Source organism: Jaculus jaculus, chromosome 12, assembly GCF_020740685.1.
Source record: "Jaculus jaculus isolate mJacJac1 chromosome 12, mJacJac1.mat.Y.cur, whole genome shotgun sequence".
NCBI lineage: Eukaryota > Metazoa > Chordata > Mammalia > Rodentia > Dipodidae > Jaculus > Jaculus jaculus.
The window spans coordinates 21,663,466-21,685,316 of record NC_059113.1 but is presented as its reverse complement, the minus strand read 5'-3'; the positions used below and the strand labels follow the sequence as shown (position 1 = coordinate 21,685,316).

Below are 21,851 nucleotides of genomic sequence, written 5' to 3'. Positions count from 1 at the left end.
TGTAATTAAAGTAATCATAAAAGATCACTATGTTTAATCTTAGTAAGTGTTTCTGCAAAATGCAAAGATGTATTTTGTTCTTCTTAAACGTGGAGGAGGATTACGACTTGAGTTCTCAATTGAACACCAAAGACTTCAGAGGACCTCGAAGGACCTGAAGAAGATACTAGAAAGAGAAAGTGAGAATTATATTCTTGTTTTCAAAGATATCACTACTACTAGCACACAAGACTTAGGAAGTGTGAGCATTATGAGTATATATGAGAATGCAAACATGCATGTACCACTACAATACATCAGAATGAAGCACAATATGCCCAACTTTCACAAAGAATTCATTCTCATCAAGAATAAGTGTGAGTGATTTCCCATTTTTCATTCGGCTATTTAACAGCCACATGCTAAGTGAATAGCACACACTGGAACCAGGAATAAGGGGTCAAACTTCACAGGAGTCAGGCCGGAAAGAAGGCTAAGTGGTTAAGGCGCTTGCCTGTGAAGCCTAAGGTATCATGTTCTACTCTCCAGATCCCACATTAGCCAGATGCACAAAGGTGAGGCAAGCACAAGGTCCACTAGGTGGCATAAGCATCTGGAGTTCAATTGCAGTGGCTGAGGCCCAAAATATCAACTCTCTGTCACTCCTCTTTCTCTCTCTCCCTCTCTTTCTCTATCTCACTAAAAAAACAATAATAACAAAACAATATAAATAGCAAAGTAAACTTGCCCTCACATATTGGCTACAAAGGTAGAGGCTATTGTCATTCAAGGAGTTCTTGCCATAAGAAAAGTTTACAAAATCTTAGTATTTAATGCAGACTCTGGATATATCTCCACATCTTGCACTCAGCATGAAGCAATGTGGAGGAAAGAGAGGAAAGAGGACCCTTAACAAGCGAGGGTTCACTCATTGAGCGTGCTCATTTCACTGTACGGAAGAGAGAGGCTGTCCTAAGGCCACAATTATCCATTGCAAGACCCATCAAATAATTCAGTCCATACAAGTACTAAGAAAAAACAGTGTGGGAAAGGAAGGAGAAAAGGATGCTGGTTACAACATCACTATCACTGAGGCCGTTGATGGCTCAATCATCCCCAATCATAGCACAAGGGAGCAGAAAAGTCTAAATAGTGAAAGGAGTTCATAAAGGGCCCATGGGTGCCCTTGCAAGGGAGTACTATTCCTCCTGCCAGTGAGGAAAGAAATGCCTCTCCTGACACCCTAAGTCCTTCAGTATCATGTGCAAGCCTCTCCACAAGTTCACTACTCCCCTCACCCACTGGCCAGCCTGAGAGCTGAATTACAAACTGCTCTATGCAGCTCTGTCAGTTCTCAGGGGCATCTCACGCCACCACCTTCTTTGACCAGTCACCCCTTCAAGGGACACTTACTAAAACAGGACAGGCAAATTATTTCACCATGTACACAAATGAAATCCTAACACACACTCATTCACTCTTCGGGACACCTGGTCAGCATAGCTCTGATTCTTCCCCGTGAAATCGTCAAAGGCTCAGAAGTCACCTAAGTTCTCCAACAAGAGATCCTGCCTGCCTTGGGCTCCGTACTCCTCTCCAAACTGACGATTACTGGATGATTATCTTGGTCTCCAAAGTAATGTCACAGGTCTCACCAGCTTAGTTGGCACCTTTGAACTCTCCTCTGCTTACGACTCTCCATCTTTGAGGAACAATTGAGAAGGCACACCCTACTGAAAGGAACGCCTCACTGGGGAATCACTTGACTTCCACAAGGCTTCCTCAACTCTTGGCTTTCACTCCTGAAAGATTCCAAGCCACTCCTCAGGCACTTCTCCTCCACTTGGTTGTCCCTACCCTACACCCTCCGGTGAAACTCAATCTACCCTTCTTAGAGGTAGCTAGGAACACCATTCCGAGATCTTACCATTTAGGAATCCAGTTCTACTTAGGGACCTATCTGGACACATACAATTCCTTCACACCTTTCTAAAGGACAGTTTCAAGTTATTTTCAGCACTTCCACTACGATAAACCTTTAAAGTCCCACCTTGGTTCCATCCGTCTACACTCAAGCTCAGCTCCAACTCTGCCAAAGGAATGAGATGTCACGATAGCGGCTGATCACAGACAGTATGACAGTGAGCCTAGAGGTGAACTCAAGCTGCTCTTCAAAAAAGAGAAGTCCTGAGCTGGTGAGACGGCTTAGCAGTTAATTGCTTGCCTGTTTAGCCTAAGGACCCTGGTTCCCCAGGACCCACGTTCGCCAGATACACAAGAGGGCACATGCGTCTGGAATTTGCATGCAGTGACTGAAGGCCTTGGTGCGCCCATTCAGTCTCTCTAACTGCCCCTTTCTCTCTCAAATAATCAAAACTAAAAAGAAGTTTTCCTCCATCACCACAGAACTTCTGTCTGATTATCTCTCTACATACCCCAGTAATTTATATACAGATCATGCTATTGAGATTGTCCTAAATCTGGTGTCAAAACAAAAGAATCCACAGCAGGGTTTCCGAGAGTACCCTCATTGTGGGCAACCACTGCCACTTTGCAAAACCAAATGGAAGTGTAGTTGTTGAAGGAGGTTGAAATGTTACAATAGTTATAACTCAGACTTCTTTGAAAAGCTAAACCATAATGATTTTTAGAAACCAAAAATTTCTGAATTCCCTATTTGTGACAGACTACTGTGAATTTATCTAAAATGTATGCGCCAAAGAAAGCCCACAACATAGTCTAAGTTGTGTCCACTGTAGAAAAACCTGCAACTCACAGGCGTCTGAAGTTGTTTATGCTGAATGAGTGAAATCGTCTGCTCCTTCTATCAACTCTCTCGCCCACCTGTAAAACAATGCAATGTCAAAATTTAAACATTTTTTTTTACCATATATGCAACGCGCAGAAATCTTTGTTTGATATCTAAAGTTAAAAATTTATGCACAGGTATAGGGACCTTGAGAAGAAATGACTTTTGTAACAGGGTAAAAGGAAAATTTTGTTTCTTCATGTAAATGTCTTTATTTAACCCAGTATTTCTTTTTCTCTACTTGACCATTTTTCACATATCTTTAATTTATAGTTTGATACAACATCAAAGTGCTGATTAGAAACATCTTCAATAACTCAGATTTCGCAACAGTGTGTGCTCATTTAATAGCTATATTGACAGATATCTGTAATTTGTTACTTTTTTTGAATCAAGTGCTGAGCCTATGACAAGTCAAATTCTTAAACTTCACAGCTGGACCAGACAGGAAAGACCTTACCCTTTAAAGCTGCAGAGAGAGTAAACAATCCTGAAAAAGCACACACAGTTGATAGCACAAAAGGGGAAGCTTTCCCTCTGAAGCAATGAAAATCCTGTGCTGCAAAGATTCTGTGCACAGGGTCTGCAGGAGAGACCATGTCTGCCCCGGCTCCTGCTGTGACTCCCAGTCCTACCTGTTCACTGGGCGATGGAACATGATGCTGGTGGAGACGGGGAGCCTGCATTTCCTCAGTGCCAGTGAGCTAGAACTCCACCAGACATTGAGAAGTAGCTGACCGTATAACCTTTTCCCTTCTAACTTCATCGAACCCTCTTTTCTCTCCTGCCCTTGAAGTGAGTTACTTCCTGATTTCTCCTACTGGCACTCTGGCATACTAACCTGTGCTCCTTGCTATCACTCCTCCTTGTTACCCACTGTTCCCTAGCAATAAACATGTGTGCAACGCTTTCTTGCTAATGTTCTCCTGTTCCAGCTGCCAGGCCCCAGGCATGCGAGTCCACCTAGCTCTGCCCGGCCCTGTGTGGGCACGGGGGTGGGCAGCCCTGACAGCGGGCTCCCGTGCAGCTGCAGGTCTCTGCGTGACTGCGCAGGGCTGGAGGCTGCTGAGGGAAGCCGTGGCGGCGGCAGCGCCTCCCTCTTCGTGTGCTCAGTGGGTCTGCGTTCTATGATAGATCTCACAGTTCTCTGCGGTGTGCAATGTTCCTCCTGAAAACTCTTTTAAGTGATTACTTGAAATACCTTGTGGAGTTCGGTAGATGTATTCTCGGCAGCCCTTTAAATCAAACAGAAAAAAAAAAAATTCAGACAATTAGTTAACAAATCACATACAGTGATTTTGTTGTTGTTGTTTTTCGAGATAGGGCCTCATGCTAGTCCAGGCTGACCTGAAACTCGCTATATAGTCTCAGGGTGGCCTCAAACTCTCAGCAATCCTTCCTACCTCTGCCTTCCAAGTGTAGTAGATGCTTTTTTAGGTAACAACATGAGGTTGAAATCTACGTCACAAATTCCTAACTGTTATATGGTACTAAAGGTCCAATCATTCTTTACCTGGGGATTGAAATGAAACTTAGTAGGCAGATCACAGCACTATCAAAACCAAGAAACAAATTTACATCAACCTTTCTGAGGGCCAAAGCCAAAGAAAGATAACTCTTGTACCTTTTTAGCTACCACAAATATACTATATTGTTGTTCTTAATAAAAATAGAAGAAAGCTGGGAGTGGTGCCACACACCTTTCATCTCAGGACGTGGGAGGCAGAGGTAAGTACGAGAACCGCCGTGAGTTCGAGGCCACCCTGAAACTACCTAGTTAATTCCATCTCAGCCTGAGCTATGTGAAACCATACCTCAAAAAAGCAAAAACTAAAAACCCAAACTCACAGGCACTAAATCCCTATACTAAAGTATGATTTGAGTCTTGACAGGATAGCATGCAGCGTTTTCAAACAATTACAGGGGTTATCTATCTCAGACCCCCCCATGCAATATTAACTGTTTATTTACTGTAAGCCTTGTACATGTGTTGTTCTGCCTTGATACCTCACAATAATTTTGTGACATAAGTAACACGTAGATGTCTCATGGAGAAAGATATAGGGAAGAAAACATCATGTAAATTGTCTAAGGATACAAGCTGGTTAGAGGGAGACCCAGAATTTCATCCTATGAGTTTGTCTTTAGGACATGATTCTCACAATGTGTCATGAAAGTAACCTTTGTATTCCGGCAGTATTCAGTGATGTAACAGCACACTGACATTACCACTCACAGTATCACTCATTTGCCACTTATTATGACTGTCAGGAAAATACTTGTGAAAAATAAAACCACCTAAAGTTGCTTAAAAGTTATTTAAAATCCTACTTTGAGTATACCAAAGGTCTATTTATTACTATAGCATGTTGAAAACCGGTAACTTTCATCACTTCAACTTTTAGAGGAAAAAGAATACTGAATGGTGAAGTTTAGAATTCCAGATTCTGCTCTCTGATACACTGTGAACAGTTTACTTCTCTATCATAGACTAATGGCACCCTCCCTCTCTCTGAAGAATGCACACACCTATTAATGTGTTTAAAGCTCTCATTTTAAAGAACCTTTTCTATCACTGCTACTGATTAGAAAAGACACAAAGAGTGACAGAATTATGTCTGACATGTCTAATGATTTTAACTATATGACTTAAGTCAAACTCTCCTTGCCTGACTAAACATGCCCAGACATAATAAATCAAGGCTTCTTAATTTTTATTTGATTAACATTGGGTTTTTTCACAGAGGGTCTCTCTCTCACAAGGCTGATGGGAATTCACTATGCAGTCTCAGTGTGACCTCAGAGGAATGGAGATCATCCTACCTCTGCATTGGATGCACTGCATTAGAGGTGTACGCCACCATCCCACCCAGGAAGGCTTCTTATTTTTATCACAAAACAAAGAATTAGATTTATATGTGGTGTTTGTTACACATAGTCTATTTCTGTTTCCTTCAACCTTAATCTATCCACCGCCACCTCCAGAACTGTGTCCCCTCCACCTGGCCTCCCTTCCCCTAACATCCTCATGGACTTCCGACACCTTTGCTCAACATCTCTGCTTCCATCTCATGGTCTCCTGTCCACTTTCACCCAAACTAATAAATGCAATCAACATAGATATCCAACAACGGATGAGTCGGTCATAAAAATATGGGGCACATATACATATAAAATTCTATTCAACTGTCAAGAAAATAACCTCCTGAGATAGACTGGAACTCGGACATAAGTGGAAACATACCTAAAGTGGTAACTTAGCCTCATGAAATCAAACACTGCATGTTCTCCTTCACATGTAGATCCTAACTTTTGTGTGAGCATGTAAGCAGATGAGGAAATATGTGCACAGGAATGGGCATTCAACGGCATGGACCAAGATTTCTAACACCCGGCAGACAAACACAGATATCATAGAAACACACACTTCCTTCTCTACTGGACCACTTCCAAGAGCTTGCTTGCAAACATCTTTCCAATGAATGATGTAAAAAGAGAAACCTCTTCCTTTCTCTATTTCCCTTCACTTTCCAATGTGTTCTCCAATACTTTTCTGAGAAAACCGTGTCTAAGGCGTTATGTGCCAATATCCGCTACAGCCACGCTTCGATCGTCACTGCTCCTGCTCGTCCCTGTGGCGGGCGTCCATCTTCCTCACTGTTCAGCAATGTGATGGAGCTGAGCCTCCTCCTACTTTGAATGAAGACTACACGAATCTGCACAATTTCCAGAGAAACCGAGCAGTGTAACTTCCTGTAGAGCGAAAGGAATATTCGGCGGTCTAACCTTCTCCCGGTGTGGTGTAGGTCACCAGGCACGTGACTGCCGTCAACTTGCGCTTGCTGCGCAGTGTCCGTTTCAACAGGAGACCTTTCACTGGTTGATGCAGACACGGATTCCCTTGTAGTGAACTTACTGTTTTCACTTTTCTTTTCTTCTGCCAGAGGGCAGGGGGGCTCACTCCTTTAAGAGATTCAAGAGTCAATGATTCCTACCATTTTATTCTCTCACTACATTACAAGACAATTTGGCAACATTCCCACTCTTGCACAAAGACAGATGGCTAAGCAACTGCAGTTGCTTACAAAGGTTAAGAACAGATGTTCAATTCCCCAGGACACATGTAAGCCTGATGCTAAGGGGCCCATTCATCTGGAATTTGTCTGTAGCAGCTGAATGTTCCGGCACACCCACTGTCTCTCTCTATATATATCTGATTCTTTTTCTCTCTCTTTCAAATATAAAAAGTAAATAAACAAATAAAAGGAGGATATTATACCTTTTAATGTGTTTCTTATGTGCTGTTCCTAGTTTCCAATTTAAGTGCAAGAAACCTTTATGTTTTTCCATTTCTTCATTTCCTATTACAGTTATATCATTTTCACTATTATTGACTTCCTTTAGCCTTTTGTATGGAACTACTTTATACTTGTTTTCCATTCCGACGGTGGAATCTGTTTCGTGGAGAAAATGAATGTAAATAAGACAAGACTACTTTCATGTAAGTGGAAGATACATTCTCACATTCCTTCATTCATACTCTGAGGAAATGTCTACTGAAGGTATGTGTACAATGGGCAACATATTTCTTAAGCATAGCTAAATGAACAGATGAGACCTTGCTCTCATGTAGCTTAGCTAATGGAACATACTTGATAAATAATAGGTATAAAATCAAGTAGATCCTGTACGAAACAGATCATAATGGGCTGGGTAGATGTTTTAGAAGCTAAAGATGCTAGTTCGCAAAGGCTGCCATCCTGGCTTGTGTCAGGAGCTCCCTCGCAGAGCCTGCTCCCAATGTGCTCCTGGAGTTCACCTGATGCGGAAAGACTGTTGATTTCCATCATTGAGTCCATTCCTGCAGTGGATGTCTCAGGTGTTGGTATGCTCACCAATTCTCTCAATTGACTTTTTGTAATTGCACTTTTATTTCCTTTTCCCAATGGATAGGCTCTTTTCTTTCTGTAAGTTAATCATAGAAAACAATGCTTTCTAATAACTCTACTCATCAAGGTCGCAAAACAATTAGGGAAAATTACACACATTTACCCTGTTTATATATTTTTCAAATTTAACACTTTCATTATTATTTATTTGTGGGGGGAGTCAGATAAAAAGACCACTAGACAGAGAACAGACAATCTAGGTCTCTCAGCCACTGAGAACTAATGCCAGATGCACCCTTGGCCTTGTGTGCATGTGGAACAGTGCATGCTTAACTCACTGCATCTGCATGTGAGACCCGGAGGGGAACAGGTTTTCTTAGGCTTCAAAGGCAAACATTTAACCGCTGAGCCATGTGTTCATTGTAAAGTTATTGCTACTCATAATAAAAAGCACAAAGAATGACACATTTCTCTAAAGTGTTGTCTGAATGTTGTTAATTACATAATTGAAATCTAAACCTCCATTCCTGATACTTTCATGTCAGCACATCATTTGCATGTTGAATTCCATTAAGATACTGCTTTTGCATACTACTCCAGAATACTCAGTGACCTCCAATAACAGTCCGAAATGACTGACTAAACATGATCAGATACAGGGAGATGAATTAGATTTCAATGTGTTTTGCAAACTAGGTATGTTTTCGTTATATCAACCCTCTGTTCAAACCCATACTCATTTGTACCATTGTTTCTTTGCCCCACCATGGCCTGCTTTCTATTTTCATGGATGTTTTAATTTGTTTTGTTTTGTTTGGCAAGGTTGGATCTTGCTCTCAGCTCAGGTTGATCTGTGATTCCCTACGTACACAAAGGTTGTACTCAAACTCACAGAGACCCTCCTACCTCCCAATCCCATTTGCAGGAATCAACGGTGTCCTGTATGGATTCCTTTGAGAACTTTTATCAACACCTCCAGATTCCATCTCATGGTCTCCAATCCACTCTACTAAAAACTAAAGGGTAATATCTCCTTAGACATCTATCTCCTGATGATAGGAAAAAATAGGGTATAGGCACACACACACATGATAGGGTTGGATTTTGTGGCACACTCCTTTAATCCCAGCAGTTTGGAGGTAGAGCTAGGAGGATGACTGTGAGTTTCAGGCCACCCTGAGACACCACATGGTGCATTCCAAGTCAGCCTGGGCTATAGAGAAACCTTACTTTGAAAAGCCAAAACCAAACAGAAACAAACAAAAAACAACATGAACTCAGTACAGGGAGTGTACCCTTTCATTTCTGGAGTAAGAACAACTAGGCATTAAAAAGTAGGAGTATTTGGGGTGCACAGATGGCTTAGCAGTTAAGGCACTTGCATGCAAAGCCAAGGAATCCACAGGGTGAACTCCTCAGGACTCATGTAAGTCTGATTCACAAGGGGACACATGCATGTGGAATTCGTCGGCAGAGGCTGGAGGCCCTAGATCCCCCAATCTCAATATCTCTATGCACGTGTCTCTCTCTCTTTCTCTCCCACTCTCTCTCGATATACATATATATACATATATATATCAGACTCTTTCAATCTGTTTCAAACAAATAAACCAATCAATGAATAGAAAACGGTACGATACTGTAATTATACCTTTTCATTATTCCTAGTTTTGGATTTATTTGTAACAAAACTTTAGGTTTCGACACTTCTAGAATTACGTTCGTAGCTACATAATTCCAATAATTTTAACTTACCTTAGATATTTGTAAGGAAATGCATGATCATTACGTTCCAATCTGATAGTGGACTCTGTATCATGGAGAAAAGCAGAAGGAAATAATATATGAGTCATTTTTATGTGTGTGTAATATGCATTTTTAGATTCCCTCATTCATATTCTTTTTTTTTTTTAATGGAAGCCAGAATTTTTTTAAATATTTTATTTTATTTAAATATTTATTTTATTTATTTGACAGCGACAGACACAGAGGAAAGGACAGATAGAGGGAGAGAGAGAGAGAATGGGCGCACCAAGGCTTCCAGCCTCTGCAGACGAACTCCAGACGCGTGCTCCCCCTTGTCTATCTGGTTAACGTGGGACTTAGGGAACCGAGCCTCGAACCGGGGTCCTTAGGTTTCACAGGCAAGCGCTTAACCGCTAAGCCTTCTCTCCAGCCTCCCTCATTCATATTCATGAGGAAATGTCTAAAGATGATGTTTGTATAATGTGTAACATACATATACAGACAACTTGTTTTTTAAGGAGGGTATCACTCTAGCCCGGGCTAAGCTGCAATTCACTGTTTTCTCAGGGTGGCCTTGAACTCAAAGTCATCCTCCTACCTCTGCATCCCAAGTGCTGGGAATTAAGGTGTGCACCATGGGTCCAGCGGTGTGTAATGTATTTTTAAAGCTCAGATAATTGAATAGATCACATCTTGGCTCTCATTGATCTTAGTCTAACAGAGAATGCTAGGCAGGAAATGGTTATAAATTCAGGAAGATGCATTAACAAACAGATCGTTACATATTTGGGAGGTGTTTAGGAAGCTACAGTAGCTTGTTCACAAAGCGTGCCGTCTTGACTTGACTCCCTAGCTCCATCATTAAGCCTGCTCCCTGTGTCCTGGACTTCACCTGACAAGGGATGACCGTTCACTTCCATCAATTTGTCCATTTCTGCAGTAGATGTCTTAGGTGTTGATGGCCTCACCAATTTTTTCAATGGACTTTTTGTAATTTCACGTTTGTTTACTTTCTCCAAAGGACAGGCACTTTCATTTCTGCAAGGTAGTCATACAGAATAATGTGGTCTATTAATTCTACACCTCAACGTTACAAAACATTATGACAAAATTCCAAAAATTCCCCTTTCACATTACTTAAAATTTTAAGTTTTGTAATTTATAATTTGAGAGAGATGGAGAAAGGGACAGACAGAGAGAGAATGGGCAGACCAGTTTCTTGAGCCACTGTGACCATGCATCAAACGCCTGTGCCCCCTTGTGCGCATGTGTGACATTGCATGTTTGCATCACTGCACCTGGCTCCATGGGATCTCGAGATCAGAGCAGGATTTCTTATGCTTCACAGGCAAGCACCTTAACCAAATAGCCATATATGTGGTTAATAATTAATCATCATAAAAATGAGCCCAAATTAGACGGAAGCTTTCTTGGCAAAGAATAATTATCTAGCCTAAATTATTGCCATCATCTTACTTATCATTTTTCTCCTTAGTGTGAACGACTTTAGCAACTTGTAGAGCATGTTCTTCATCATCATAGTCAGCAGCATTAGGAGATGCGGGGCCATCGGCAGGAACAGAAAGAGGGGCAGGAACATCAGCTTCCGCAGAAATAGCAGGATCCAGAAGGGCAGCAAGAGGAGCAGGAGATTCAGGACCATCCTGAGCATTGGGACCATGAGAAACTCGGGGACTCTCAGAAGTACTGCAACCATCAGAAGTTATGGGACCAACAGGAGTACTGGGCCCCTCAGAAGTATCAGGAACATCAGAGGGATCAGGATCATCAGAAGTGCCCAGACTGTAAGGAGTGTCTGGACCATCTGGAGTGTCCGGATCATGAGGATTATCTGAACCAACAGGAATATCCGCACCATCAGTAGTGTCTGGTCCATCAGGAATGTCTGGACCATCAGGATTATGTGGACCATCAGAAGTGTCTGTACCATCAGGGCTGTCAGGACCATCAAGATTATCTGAAACAGTGGTCGTATCTGGACCATCACAAGTGTCCAGACCATCATGCGTGTCCAGACCATCAAGAGGATCTGGACCACCAGAAGAGTCAGGACCGTAAGGAGAGTCCATTTCTGAAGTGGATGTCTCACGTGTTGGTATTCTCACCAATTCTCTCAATTGACGTTTTGTAATTGCACTTTTATTTCCTTTCTCCAAAGGATAGGCTCTTTCATTTCTGCAAGTTAATCATAGAAAACAATGTTTTGTAATAAATCTACTCATCAAGGTTGCAAAACAATTAGGGAAATTTACACACATTTACCCTGTTTATACATTTTTCAAATTTAACACTTTCTTTATTATTTTTTGGTGGGGGAGGGGTCAGATAGGAAGACCACTAGACAGAGAACAGACAATCTCAGCCACTGGGAACCAATGCCAGATGCACCCTTGGCCTTGTGTGCATGCGCAACGGTGCATGCTTAACTCACTGCATCTGCATGTGAGACCTGGAGGGGAACAGGATTTCTTAGGCTTCAAATGCAAACACTTAACCGCTAAGCCATGTCTTCATTTAAAGTCATTGCTACTCATAACAAAAAGCACAAAGAATTAGACATTTCTCTCTAGTGTTGTCTGAATGTTGTTAATTACATAGTTGAAGGGTAAACCTCCATTCCTGATACTTTCATGTCAGCACATCATTTGCATGTTGAATTCCATTAAGATACTGCTTTTGCATACTACTCCAGAAAATGCAGTCACCTGCAATTCCAGTCCGAATTAAATGACTAAACATGATCAGATACAGGGAGATGAATTAGATTTCAATGTGTTTTGCAAAATAGGTATGTTTTTGTTATATCAACCCTCTGTTCAACCCCATACTCATTTGTACCATTGTTTCTTTCCTCACCATGGCCTGCTTTCTATTTTCATGGATTTTTTATTTTGTTTTCTTTTCTTTGGCAAGGTTGGATCTTGCTCTCAGCTCTGGTTGACCTGTGATTCACTACGTACACTCTGGTTGTACTCAAACTCACAGAGATCCTCCCACGTCCCACTCCCATTTGCAGAAATCAAAGGCGTCCTGCACAACACCTAGGTAGCCAAATGGATTCTTTTGAGAACTTTTATCAACACCTCCAGATTCCATCTCATGGTCTTCAATCCACTCTGCTAAAAATTAAAGGGTAATATCTCCTTAGACATCTATCTACTGATGATAGGAAAAAAATAGGGTATAGGCACACACACACATAATAGGGTTGGATTTTGTGGCACACTCCTTTAATCCCAGCAGTTTGGAGGTAGAGCTAGGAGGATGACTGTGAGTTTCAGGCCACCCTGAGACACCACATGGTGCATTCCAAGTCAGCCTTGGCTATAGAAAAACCTTACTTTGAAAAGCCAAAACCAAACAGACAAAAACAAAAAACAACATGAACTCAGTACAGGGAGTGTACCCTTTCATTTCTGCAGTAAGAACAACTAGGCATTTAAAAGTAGGAGAATTTGGGGTGCACAGATGGGTTAGCAGTTAAGGCACTTGCATGCAAAGCCAAGGAATCCACAGGTTCAATTCCTCAGGACCCATGTAAGTCTGATTCACAAGGGGACGCATGCATGTGGAATTCGTCGGCAGAGGCTGGAGGCTCTAGATCCCCCAATCTCAATCTCTCTGTGCCCGTGTCTCTCTCTCTCTCTTTCTCTCCCTCTCTCTCTCCATATACATATATATACATATATATATCTGACTCTTTCAATCTGTTTCAAACAAACAAACCAATCAATGAATAGAAAATGGTAGGATACTGTAATTATACCTTTTAATTATTCCTAGTTGTGGATTTATTTGTAACAAAATTTTAGGTTTCGATACTTCTAGATTACGTTCGTAGCTACATCATTCTCATTAATTTTAACTTACCTGAGGCATTTGTATGAAAATGCTTGATCATTACGTTCCAATCTGACAGTTGACTCTGTATCATGGAGAAAAGGAGAAGTAAATAATATATGAGTCATTTTTATGTGTGTGTAATATGCCTTTTTAGCTTCCCTCATTCATATTCTGAGGAAATGTCTACTGATGATATTTGTATAATGTGTAACATACATATACAGATAATTTATTTTTAAGTAGGGTCTCACTCTAGCCCGGGCTAACCTGCAATTCACTGTTTTCTCAGGGTGGCCTTGAACTCAAAGTCATCCTCCTACCTCTGCAACCCAAGTGCGGGGCCTAAAGGTGTGCAGCATGGTGCCCATCTGTGTGTAATGTATTTTTATAGCTCAGATTATTGAATAAATCACATCTTGGCTCTCATTGATCTTAGTCTAACAGAGAATGTTAGGCAGAAAATGGTTATAAATTCAGGTAGATGCAGTAAGAAACAGATCGTTACAGATTTGGGAGGTGTTTCAGAAGCTAAAGTAGCTTGTTCACAAAGCGTGCCGTCTTGGCTTGATTCCCTAGCTCCATCATTAAGCCTGCTCCCTGTGTGCTGCACTTCACCTGACAAGCGATGAACGTTCACTTCCATCAATGTGTCCATTTCTGCAGTAGATGTCTTAGGTGTTGATGTTCTCACCAATTCGTTCAATGGACTTTTTGTAATTTCACGTTTGTTTACTTTCTCCAAAGGACAGGCACTTTCATTTCTGCAAGGTAGTCATACAGAATAATGGTGTCTCTTAATTCTACACCTCAACGTTACAAAACATTATGACAAAATTCGAAAAATTCTCCTTTCACATTTCTTAAAATTTTAAGTTTTGTAATTTATAATTTGAGAGAGATGGAGAAAGGGACAGACAGAGAGAGAATGGGCAGACCAGTTTCTTGAGCCACTGTGACCATGCATCAAACGCCTGTGCGCCCTTGTGTGCATGTGTGACATTGCATGTTGGCATCACTGCACCTGGCTCCATGGGATCTCGAGATCAGAGCAGGATTTGTTATGCTTCACAGGCAAGCACATTAACCGAAAAGCCATCTACGTGGTTAATAATTAATCATCATAAAAATGAGCCCAGGGGAATTCTGGTTAAGATGGCGGCGTAGGTACCACGCCAAAGCAGCCTAGGGGGGAAAACGACCAAAAAAACTCAGCAAAATACACACTTTTACTAAAAAGTGAGGTGTATAGGAAATTGAGGCGGCAGTGGAGAAGTAGAAGAGTTATTGATCATCCAGAGCCTGCACAGGCGGAAAAGCGGCCCCGGCAGCTCGGCCGCGGCGCAGAAGAAAGCCGCCAGACTCTCGGCTCGAGCCGCAGGAAAAGCCAGGTGCGGGATTTTCCCCTCACACCGCGCTCTCCGCAACTCGGAAACGTGAGGGGAGAGCGGCAGCGAGCAGCGGAGGAGAAGACCGCGAGGTAGAAGAACACGTGGAGCAGTGAGAGATCCAGAGCAGCCGCGGCTCCCTCCCCTCCCTCAACGCATGAAGCCAGCTCCAGCGAACACAGCAGCGGCCCGGGACCCGGCCACGCCAACTTGGGCTGACAGCGGGACCCAAGCAGGAGCAGAGTTCGGCAGCAACTTCAGCGGCTCCAGCACCGGTACCAGCGGCCCCAGCAGCAGCGGACACAGGAGCGGCAGCGGCGGCAGATCCCACAGCAGCGGCTTCGGGGGGGAGCAGCGGCGGTGGACACGGCAGCAGCAGCTTCAGCAGCGGTGGTGGCCCCGGTGGTGGCCCCGGTGGTGGCAGCTACGGCAGCAGCAGCGACTCGGTTTGCACCGTAGGAAAAGCAAGTGCCCAGCTCCAGAAATCAGAACAGCAGCCCGATGACCCTGGCAGCAACTTGACTGAGACCAAAATCACCCAAGGTAACTGGGATTGCACCAGGGAAGGGTCTCACTTGGTCACAAGCTGACTTGGATCCCTCAACAGACCAGAAATCTAAACCTCTTTGTTGATAGAGGATCTGGACATTATACTAACTACTCTTGCATACATACTCGGGGCTGTTTTTGATTGAATGTGTACAGTGTTTAGTTAAACTTTAGAATCTACCTGTATTTTATTCCACTCAGCCTGCTTGAATACTCCTAAAGCAGGGAAACTCAACCGCTAAGAACATCTTTGTAGATACTCTGAAAGTCTTAAGAGCCACACCTAATACCTTAAGGTCCTACCCTGAAAATATATTACATCAAATCAATTGATACAGCTAAGAATACACAGCTAGCTAGAAAATCCAAGCATTAACTTAATCCAAGATGCAAAAATATATACATTATAACACAAGAAACACTAAAAAGCAAGACGATATAAATCCACCTAAAAGTATTAATGCATCAGTAATGTCCTCCAGTGAGAAAGAGTTAGAGGAAATGCCTGAGAAAGAGTTCAAAAGAATAATTATAAATATGTTCAAAGAGGTCAAAGAACACATGAAAACAATCAAAGAAGAAATCAAAGAGGAAATCAAAGAGGAAATCAAAGGAATCAAAGAAGAGGCAGGACACCAATTTAATGAAATAAAGAAGGCAATACAATACATAAATAGGGAAATAGAAATAATAAAAAAAAAACCAGTCAGAATTACTAGCAATGAAGAACACAATTAATGAAATAAAAAACTCTGTAGAAAATCTCACCAGTAGGATGGATGAGGGAGAGGACAGAATATCTAAGCTAGAAGACCAGGTGGCAGACCTAATGCAGTCCAACAAAGAGAAAGACAAACTTATAGAAAAGTATGAGTGGGAATTTCAAGATATTCAGGACACTATGAAAAGATCCAATATAAGAATTCAGGGCATAGTAGAAGGAGAAGAACTCCACTCCAGAGGCATAGTAGGCATCTTCAACAAAATCATAGAGGAAAATTTCCCCCAAATTGGGAAAGAGGTGCCAATACAGATACAGGAAGCCTTTAGAACCCCAGCCAGACAAAACCCAGAGAGAGCCTCTCCTCGCCATATTATAATCATACTTCCAAACACACAAACCAAAGAAAAAATATTGAAAGCAGTTAGAGAGAAAAATCAAGTTACCTACAAAAGCAAGCCCATCAGGATTACAGCAGATTATTCAACACAAACTTTTAAAGCCAGAAGGGCTTGGAGTGATATATTCCAAGTTCTGAAAGATAACAACTGCCAACCACAAGGTTACTTTATCCTGCAAAGTTATCCATTCAAATAGATGGAGAAATAAAGACATTCCATGACAAAAGCAGGTTAAAGGAGTATTTGAAGACAAAACCAGCTCTACAGAAAATACTTGATAGAATCCTCCATGCTGAACAAAAGGAAAAGCACACATATAAGGAACCTAGAAAAAACAAGCTATACTCAAATACCAGTTAACAGAAGAGAGCACAGGTAGAACCAGTAACACACACACACACACACACAAAAATGGCAAACATAAATACACACCTTTCAATAATATCTCTTAATATCAACGGTCTCAATGCCCCAACGAAAAGACATAGATTTGCAGACTGGGTTAAAAAGCAGGATCCTACAATTTGTCGTCTCCAAGAAACTCACCTTTCTACAAAGGATAGACATTATCTTAGGGTGAAAGGTTGGAAGACGGTGTTTCAAGCAAATGGGCCTAGAAAACAAGCAGGGGTTGCTATCCTAATATCAGACAGGGTAGACTTTAGTCCGACGTTAGTCAAGAAAGATAAGGAAGGTCACTTTATATTGATTAAGGGCACACTCCAACAGGAGGACATTACAATCCTAAACATATATGCACCTAACATGGGGGCTCCCAAATTCGTCAAACAAACACTATTAGAACTAAGGTCACAGATAACACCAAACACAGTGGTGGTGGGTGACTTTAACACCCCACTCTCATCAATTGACAGGTCATCCAGGGAAAGAATAAACAGAGAGGCATCTGGACTAAATGAGGTCATAGAAGGAATGGACCTAACAGATATATACAGGACATTTCATCCAAAGGCTGCAGAATATACATTCTTTTCAGCAGCACATGGAACATTCTCTAAAATAGACCATATATTAGGACACAAAGCAAATCTTAACAAATTCAGGAAAATTGAAATAATTCCTTGCATTCTATCTGACCACAATGGAATTAAACTACAAATCAGTAGCAAGAAAGGCTATAGAGCATACACAAAATCATGGAAACTAAACAATACACTACTAAATGATGAGTGGGTCAATGAAGAAATCAAAAAGGAAATCAAAAAATTTATAGAGTCAAATGATAATGAGAACACAACATACCAAAATCTCTGGGACACAATGAAGGCAGTTCTAAGAGGTAAATTTATAGCCTTAAGTGCCTATATTAAGAAATTAGAAAGGTCGCAAGTAAACGACCTAATGCTTCACCTTAAAGCCTTGGAAAAAGAAGAACAAGGCAAACCAAAAATTAGTAGACGGGAAGAAATAATAAAGATTAGGGCAGAAATTAATGAGATAGAAACAAAAAGAACAATCCAAAGAATTAATGAAACAAAGAGTTGGTTCTTTGAAAGGATAAACAAGATTGATAAACCCTTAGCAAATCTGACCAAAAGAAAGAGAGAAGAGACACAAATTAGTAAAATCAGAGATGAACAAGGTAACATCACAACAGATTCCAGAGAAATTCAAAAAATCATAGGGACATACTATAAAAGCATATACTCCACAAAGTATGAAAATCTGAAAGAAATGGATGATTTCCTTGATCTATATGACCTACCTAAATTAAATCAAAATGAGATTAATCACTTAAATAGACCTATAACAAACATGGAGATCCGAACATTTATCAATAATCTCCCAACTAAAAAAAGCCCAGGCCCGGATGGATTCACTGCTGAATTTTACCAGACTTTTAAGGAAGAGCTAACACCATTGCTTCTTAAGCTTTTCCAGGACATAGAAAAAGAAGGAATTCTACCAAACTCCTTCTATGAGGCCAGCATCACCCTGATACCAAAACCAGGCAAAGATAGAACAAAAAAAGAAAATTACAGACCAATCTCCCTCATGAACATACATGCAAAAATTCTCAACAAAATATTGGCAAACAGAATACAAGAGTATATCAAAAAGATCATTCACCCTGACCAAGTAGGCTTTATCCCAGAGATGCAGGGATGGTTCAACATACGCAAATCTATAAATGTAATACATTACATAAACGGGTTGAAGGACAAAAATCACATGATCATCTCATTAGACGCAGAGAAAGCATTTGACAAAATCCAACATCCCTTCATGATAAAAGTCCTACAGAGACTGGGAATAGAAGGAACATATCTCAATATAATAAAGGCTATTTATGACAAGCCTACAGCCAACATATTACTAAATGGGGAAAAACTGGAAGCTTTTCCACTAAAATCAGGAACAAGACAAGGGTGTCCACTGTCCCCACTTCTATTTAATATACTTTTGGAAGTCTTGGCTATAGCAATAAGGCAAGAGACACACATAAAAGGGATACAAATTGGAAAGGAAGAAATCAAGTTATCATTATTTGCAGATGACATGATTCTATACATAAAGGACCCTAAAGAGTCTACTAGCAAGCTGTTAGAGCTGATCAAAACCTACAGCAATGTAGCAGGATACAAAATAAATACACAGAAATCAGTAGCCTTCATATATGCTAACAACAAACACACAGAGGATGAAATCAGAGAATCACTCCCATTCACAATTGCATCAAAAAAAATAAAATACCTTGGAATAAACCTAACCAAGGAAGTAAAGAATCTATACAATGAGAACTTTAAAACACTCAAGCGAGAAATTGCAGAAGACACTAGAAAGTGGAGAAACAACCCTTGTTCCTGGATTGGAAGAATCAATATCGTGAAAATGGCAATCTTACCTAAAGCAATCTACACATTTAATGCAATCCCCATCAAAATTCCAAAGGCTTTCTTCATGGAAATAGAAAAAACAATCCAAAACTTCATTTGGAATCACAAAAAACCTCGAATATCTAAAATAATACTGAGCAACAAAAAAGAGGCTGGTGGTATCACCATACCTGATTTTAACCTATACTACAGAGCCATAGTAACAAAAACAGCATGGTACTGGCACAAAAACAGACATGTAGATCAGTGGAACAGAATAGAGGACCCAGATGTAAGCCCAAGTAGCTATAGCCACCTGATATTCGATAAAAATGCCAAAAATACTCATTGGAGAAGAGACAGCCTCTTCAGCAAATGGTGTTTTGAAAACTGGATAAATATCTGCAGAAGGATGAAAATCGATTCTTCTCTCTCGCCATGCACAAGAATTAAGTCCAAATGGATTAAAGACCTTAACATCAGACCGGAAACTTTGAAACTGCTAGAGGAAAAAGTAGGGGAAACCCTTCAACATATTGGTCTTGGCAAAGACTTTCTGAATACAACCCCAATTGCTCAGGCAATAAAACCACAGATTAACCACTGGGACCTAATGAAATTACAAAGATTTTGCACCGCAAAGGACACAGTGAAAAAAGCAAAGAGGCAACCTACAGAATGGGAAAAAATCTTCGCCAGCTATATATCTGATAGAGGATTAATATCTAGGATATACAAAGAACTCAAAAAGTTAAATAATAAGGAATCAAACAAGCCAATCAAAAAATGGGCTATGGAGCTAAATAGAGAGTTCTCAAAGGAAGAAATACGAATGGCATATAAGCATCTTAAAAAATGTTCTACGTCACTAGTCATCAGGGAAATGCAGATTAAAACTACATTGAGATTCCATCTCACTCCTGTCAGAATGGCCACCATCATGAAAACAAATGATCATAAATGTTGGCGGGGATGTGGAAAAAAAGGAACCCTTCTGCACTGCTGGTGGGAATGCAATCTGGTCCAGCCATTGTGGAAAACAGTGTGGAGGTTCCTAAAGCAGCTAGAGATTGATCTACCATATGACCCAGCTATAGCGCTCCTAGGCATATATCCAAAGGACTCATCTCATTTCCTTAGAAGTACATGCTCAACCATGTTTATTGCTGCTCAATTTATAATAGCTGGGAAATGGAACCAGCCTAGATGTCCCTCAACAGATGAGTGGATAATGAAGATGTGGTACATTTATACAGTGGAGTTCTACTCAGCGGTAAAGAAAAATGAAGTTATGAAATTTGCAGAAAAATGGATGGACCTGGAAAGTATTATACTAAGTCAGGTAACCCAGGCCCAGAAAGCCAAGCGCCACATGTTCTCTCTCATATGTGGATCCTAGCTACAGATGACTGGGCTTCTGCGTGAAAATGAAAATACTTAGTAGCAGAGGCCAGTAAGTTGAAAAGGAGACATAAAGGGTGGAGAAAGGAAGGGAGGAGGCTACTTAATAGGTTGATATTGTATATATGTAATTACAATGATTGTAATGGGGAGGTAATATGATGGAGAATGGAATTTCAAACGGGAAAGTGTGGGGGTGGGGAGGGAGGGAATTACCATGGGATATATTTTATAATCATGGAAAATGTTAATAAAAATTAAAAAAAAATGAGCCCAAATTAGACGGAAACTTTCTTGGCAAAGAATAATTATCTAGCCTAAATTATTGCGATCATCTTACTTATCATTTTTCTCCTTAGCGGGAACGACTTTAGCAACTTGTAGAGCATGTTCTTCATCATCATAGTCAGCAGCATTAGGAGATGGGGGACCATCAGCAGGAACAGAAAGAGGGGCAGGAACCTCAGCTTCCTCAGAAATAGCACGATCCAGAAGGGCAGCAAGAGGAGCAGGAGATTCAGGACCATCCTGAGCATTGGGACCATGAGAAACACGGGGACTCTCAGAAGTACTGCAACCATCAGAAGTTATGGGACCAACAGGAGTACTGGGCCCCTCAGAAGTATCAGGAACATCAGAGGGATCAGGATCATCAGAAGTGCCCAGACTGTAAGGAGTGTCTGGACCATCGGGAGTGTCCGGATCATGAGGATTATCTGAACCAACAGGAATATCCGCACCATCAGGAGTGTCTGGACCATCAGGAATGTCTGGACCATCAGGATTATGTGGACCATCAGAAGTGTCTGTACCATCAGGGCTGTCCGGACTATCAGCATTATCTGAAACAGTGGTCGTATCTGGACCATCACAAGTGTCCAGACCATCATGGGTGTCCAGACCCTCAAGAGGATCTGGACCACCAGAAGAGTCAGGACCGTAAGGAGAGTCCATTTCTGAAGTGGATGTCTCACGTGTTGGTATTCTCACCAATTCTCTCAATTGACTTTTTGTAATTGCACTTTTATTTTCTTTCTCCAAAGGATAGGCTCTTTCATTTCTGCAAGTAAATCATAGAAAACAATGTTTTGTAATAAGTCTACTCATCAAGGTTGCAAAACAATTAGGGAAAATTACACACATTTACCCTGTTTATACATTTTTCAAATTTAACACTTTCATTATTATTTATTGGTGGGGGAGGGGTCAGATAAGAAGACCACTAGACAGAGAACAGACAATCTCAGCCGCTGGGAACCAATACCAGATG

The 21,851-nt window shown here is 41.1% G+C and overlaps 1 protein-coding gene across 3 annotated transcripts; it reads right to left on the bottom strand.

Annotated features, from left to right (window-relative positions):
• LOC123453712 (cell surface glycoprotein 1-like) lies at nt 1–21,631 on the bottom strand. Of its 3 annotated transcripts, XM_045131397.1 has the most exons (12): nt 20,922–21,631; nt 13,903–14,048; nt 13,315–13,369; nt 10,900–11,619; nt 10,316–10,461; nt 9,433–9,487; nt 7,608–7,753; nt 7,068–7,242; nt 6,575–6,751; nt 3,990–4,023; nt 2,756–2,823; nt 1–166 (listed from the first exon to the last, which is right to left on the bottom strand). In XM_045131397.1, exons 1-12 carry the CDS (start codon nt 21,533–21,535, stop codon nt 136–138), a joined length of 2,367 nt encoding a protein of 788 aa, XP_044987332.1. In that variant the 5' UTR covers nt 21,536–21,631; the 3' UTR covers nt 1–135. The 3 variants fall into 3 exon arrangements, 2 of the variants coding, with proteins under 2 accessions (XP_044987332.1, XP_044987333.1); XM_045131398.1 differs by lacking the exon at nt 7,068–7,242; XR_006632933.1 differs by lacking the exons at nt 3,990–4,023; nt 6,575–6,751; nt 7,068–7,242; ... (5 more) ...; nt 13,903–14,048; nt 20,922–21,631 and adding an exon at nt 3,424–3,797.
• Nucleotides 21,632–21,851: the final 220 nt, after the last annotated feature.

Coding starts and splice junctions, on each gene's coding strand:
- LOC123453712 (XM_045131397.1), bottom strand. CDS start 21,535: ATGGACTCTCCTTACGGTCCTGACTCTTCTGGTGGTCCAGATCCTCTT. Junction 6,752..7,067: donor CATAAGAAACACATTAAAAG/GTATAATATCCT, acceptor AATCTCTTAAAG/GAGTGAGCCCCCCTGCCCTC. Junction 4,024..6,574: donor CTACACCACACCGGGAGAAG/GTTAGACCGCCG, acceptor TTTGATTTAAAG/GGCTGCCGAGAATACATCTA.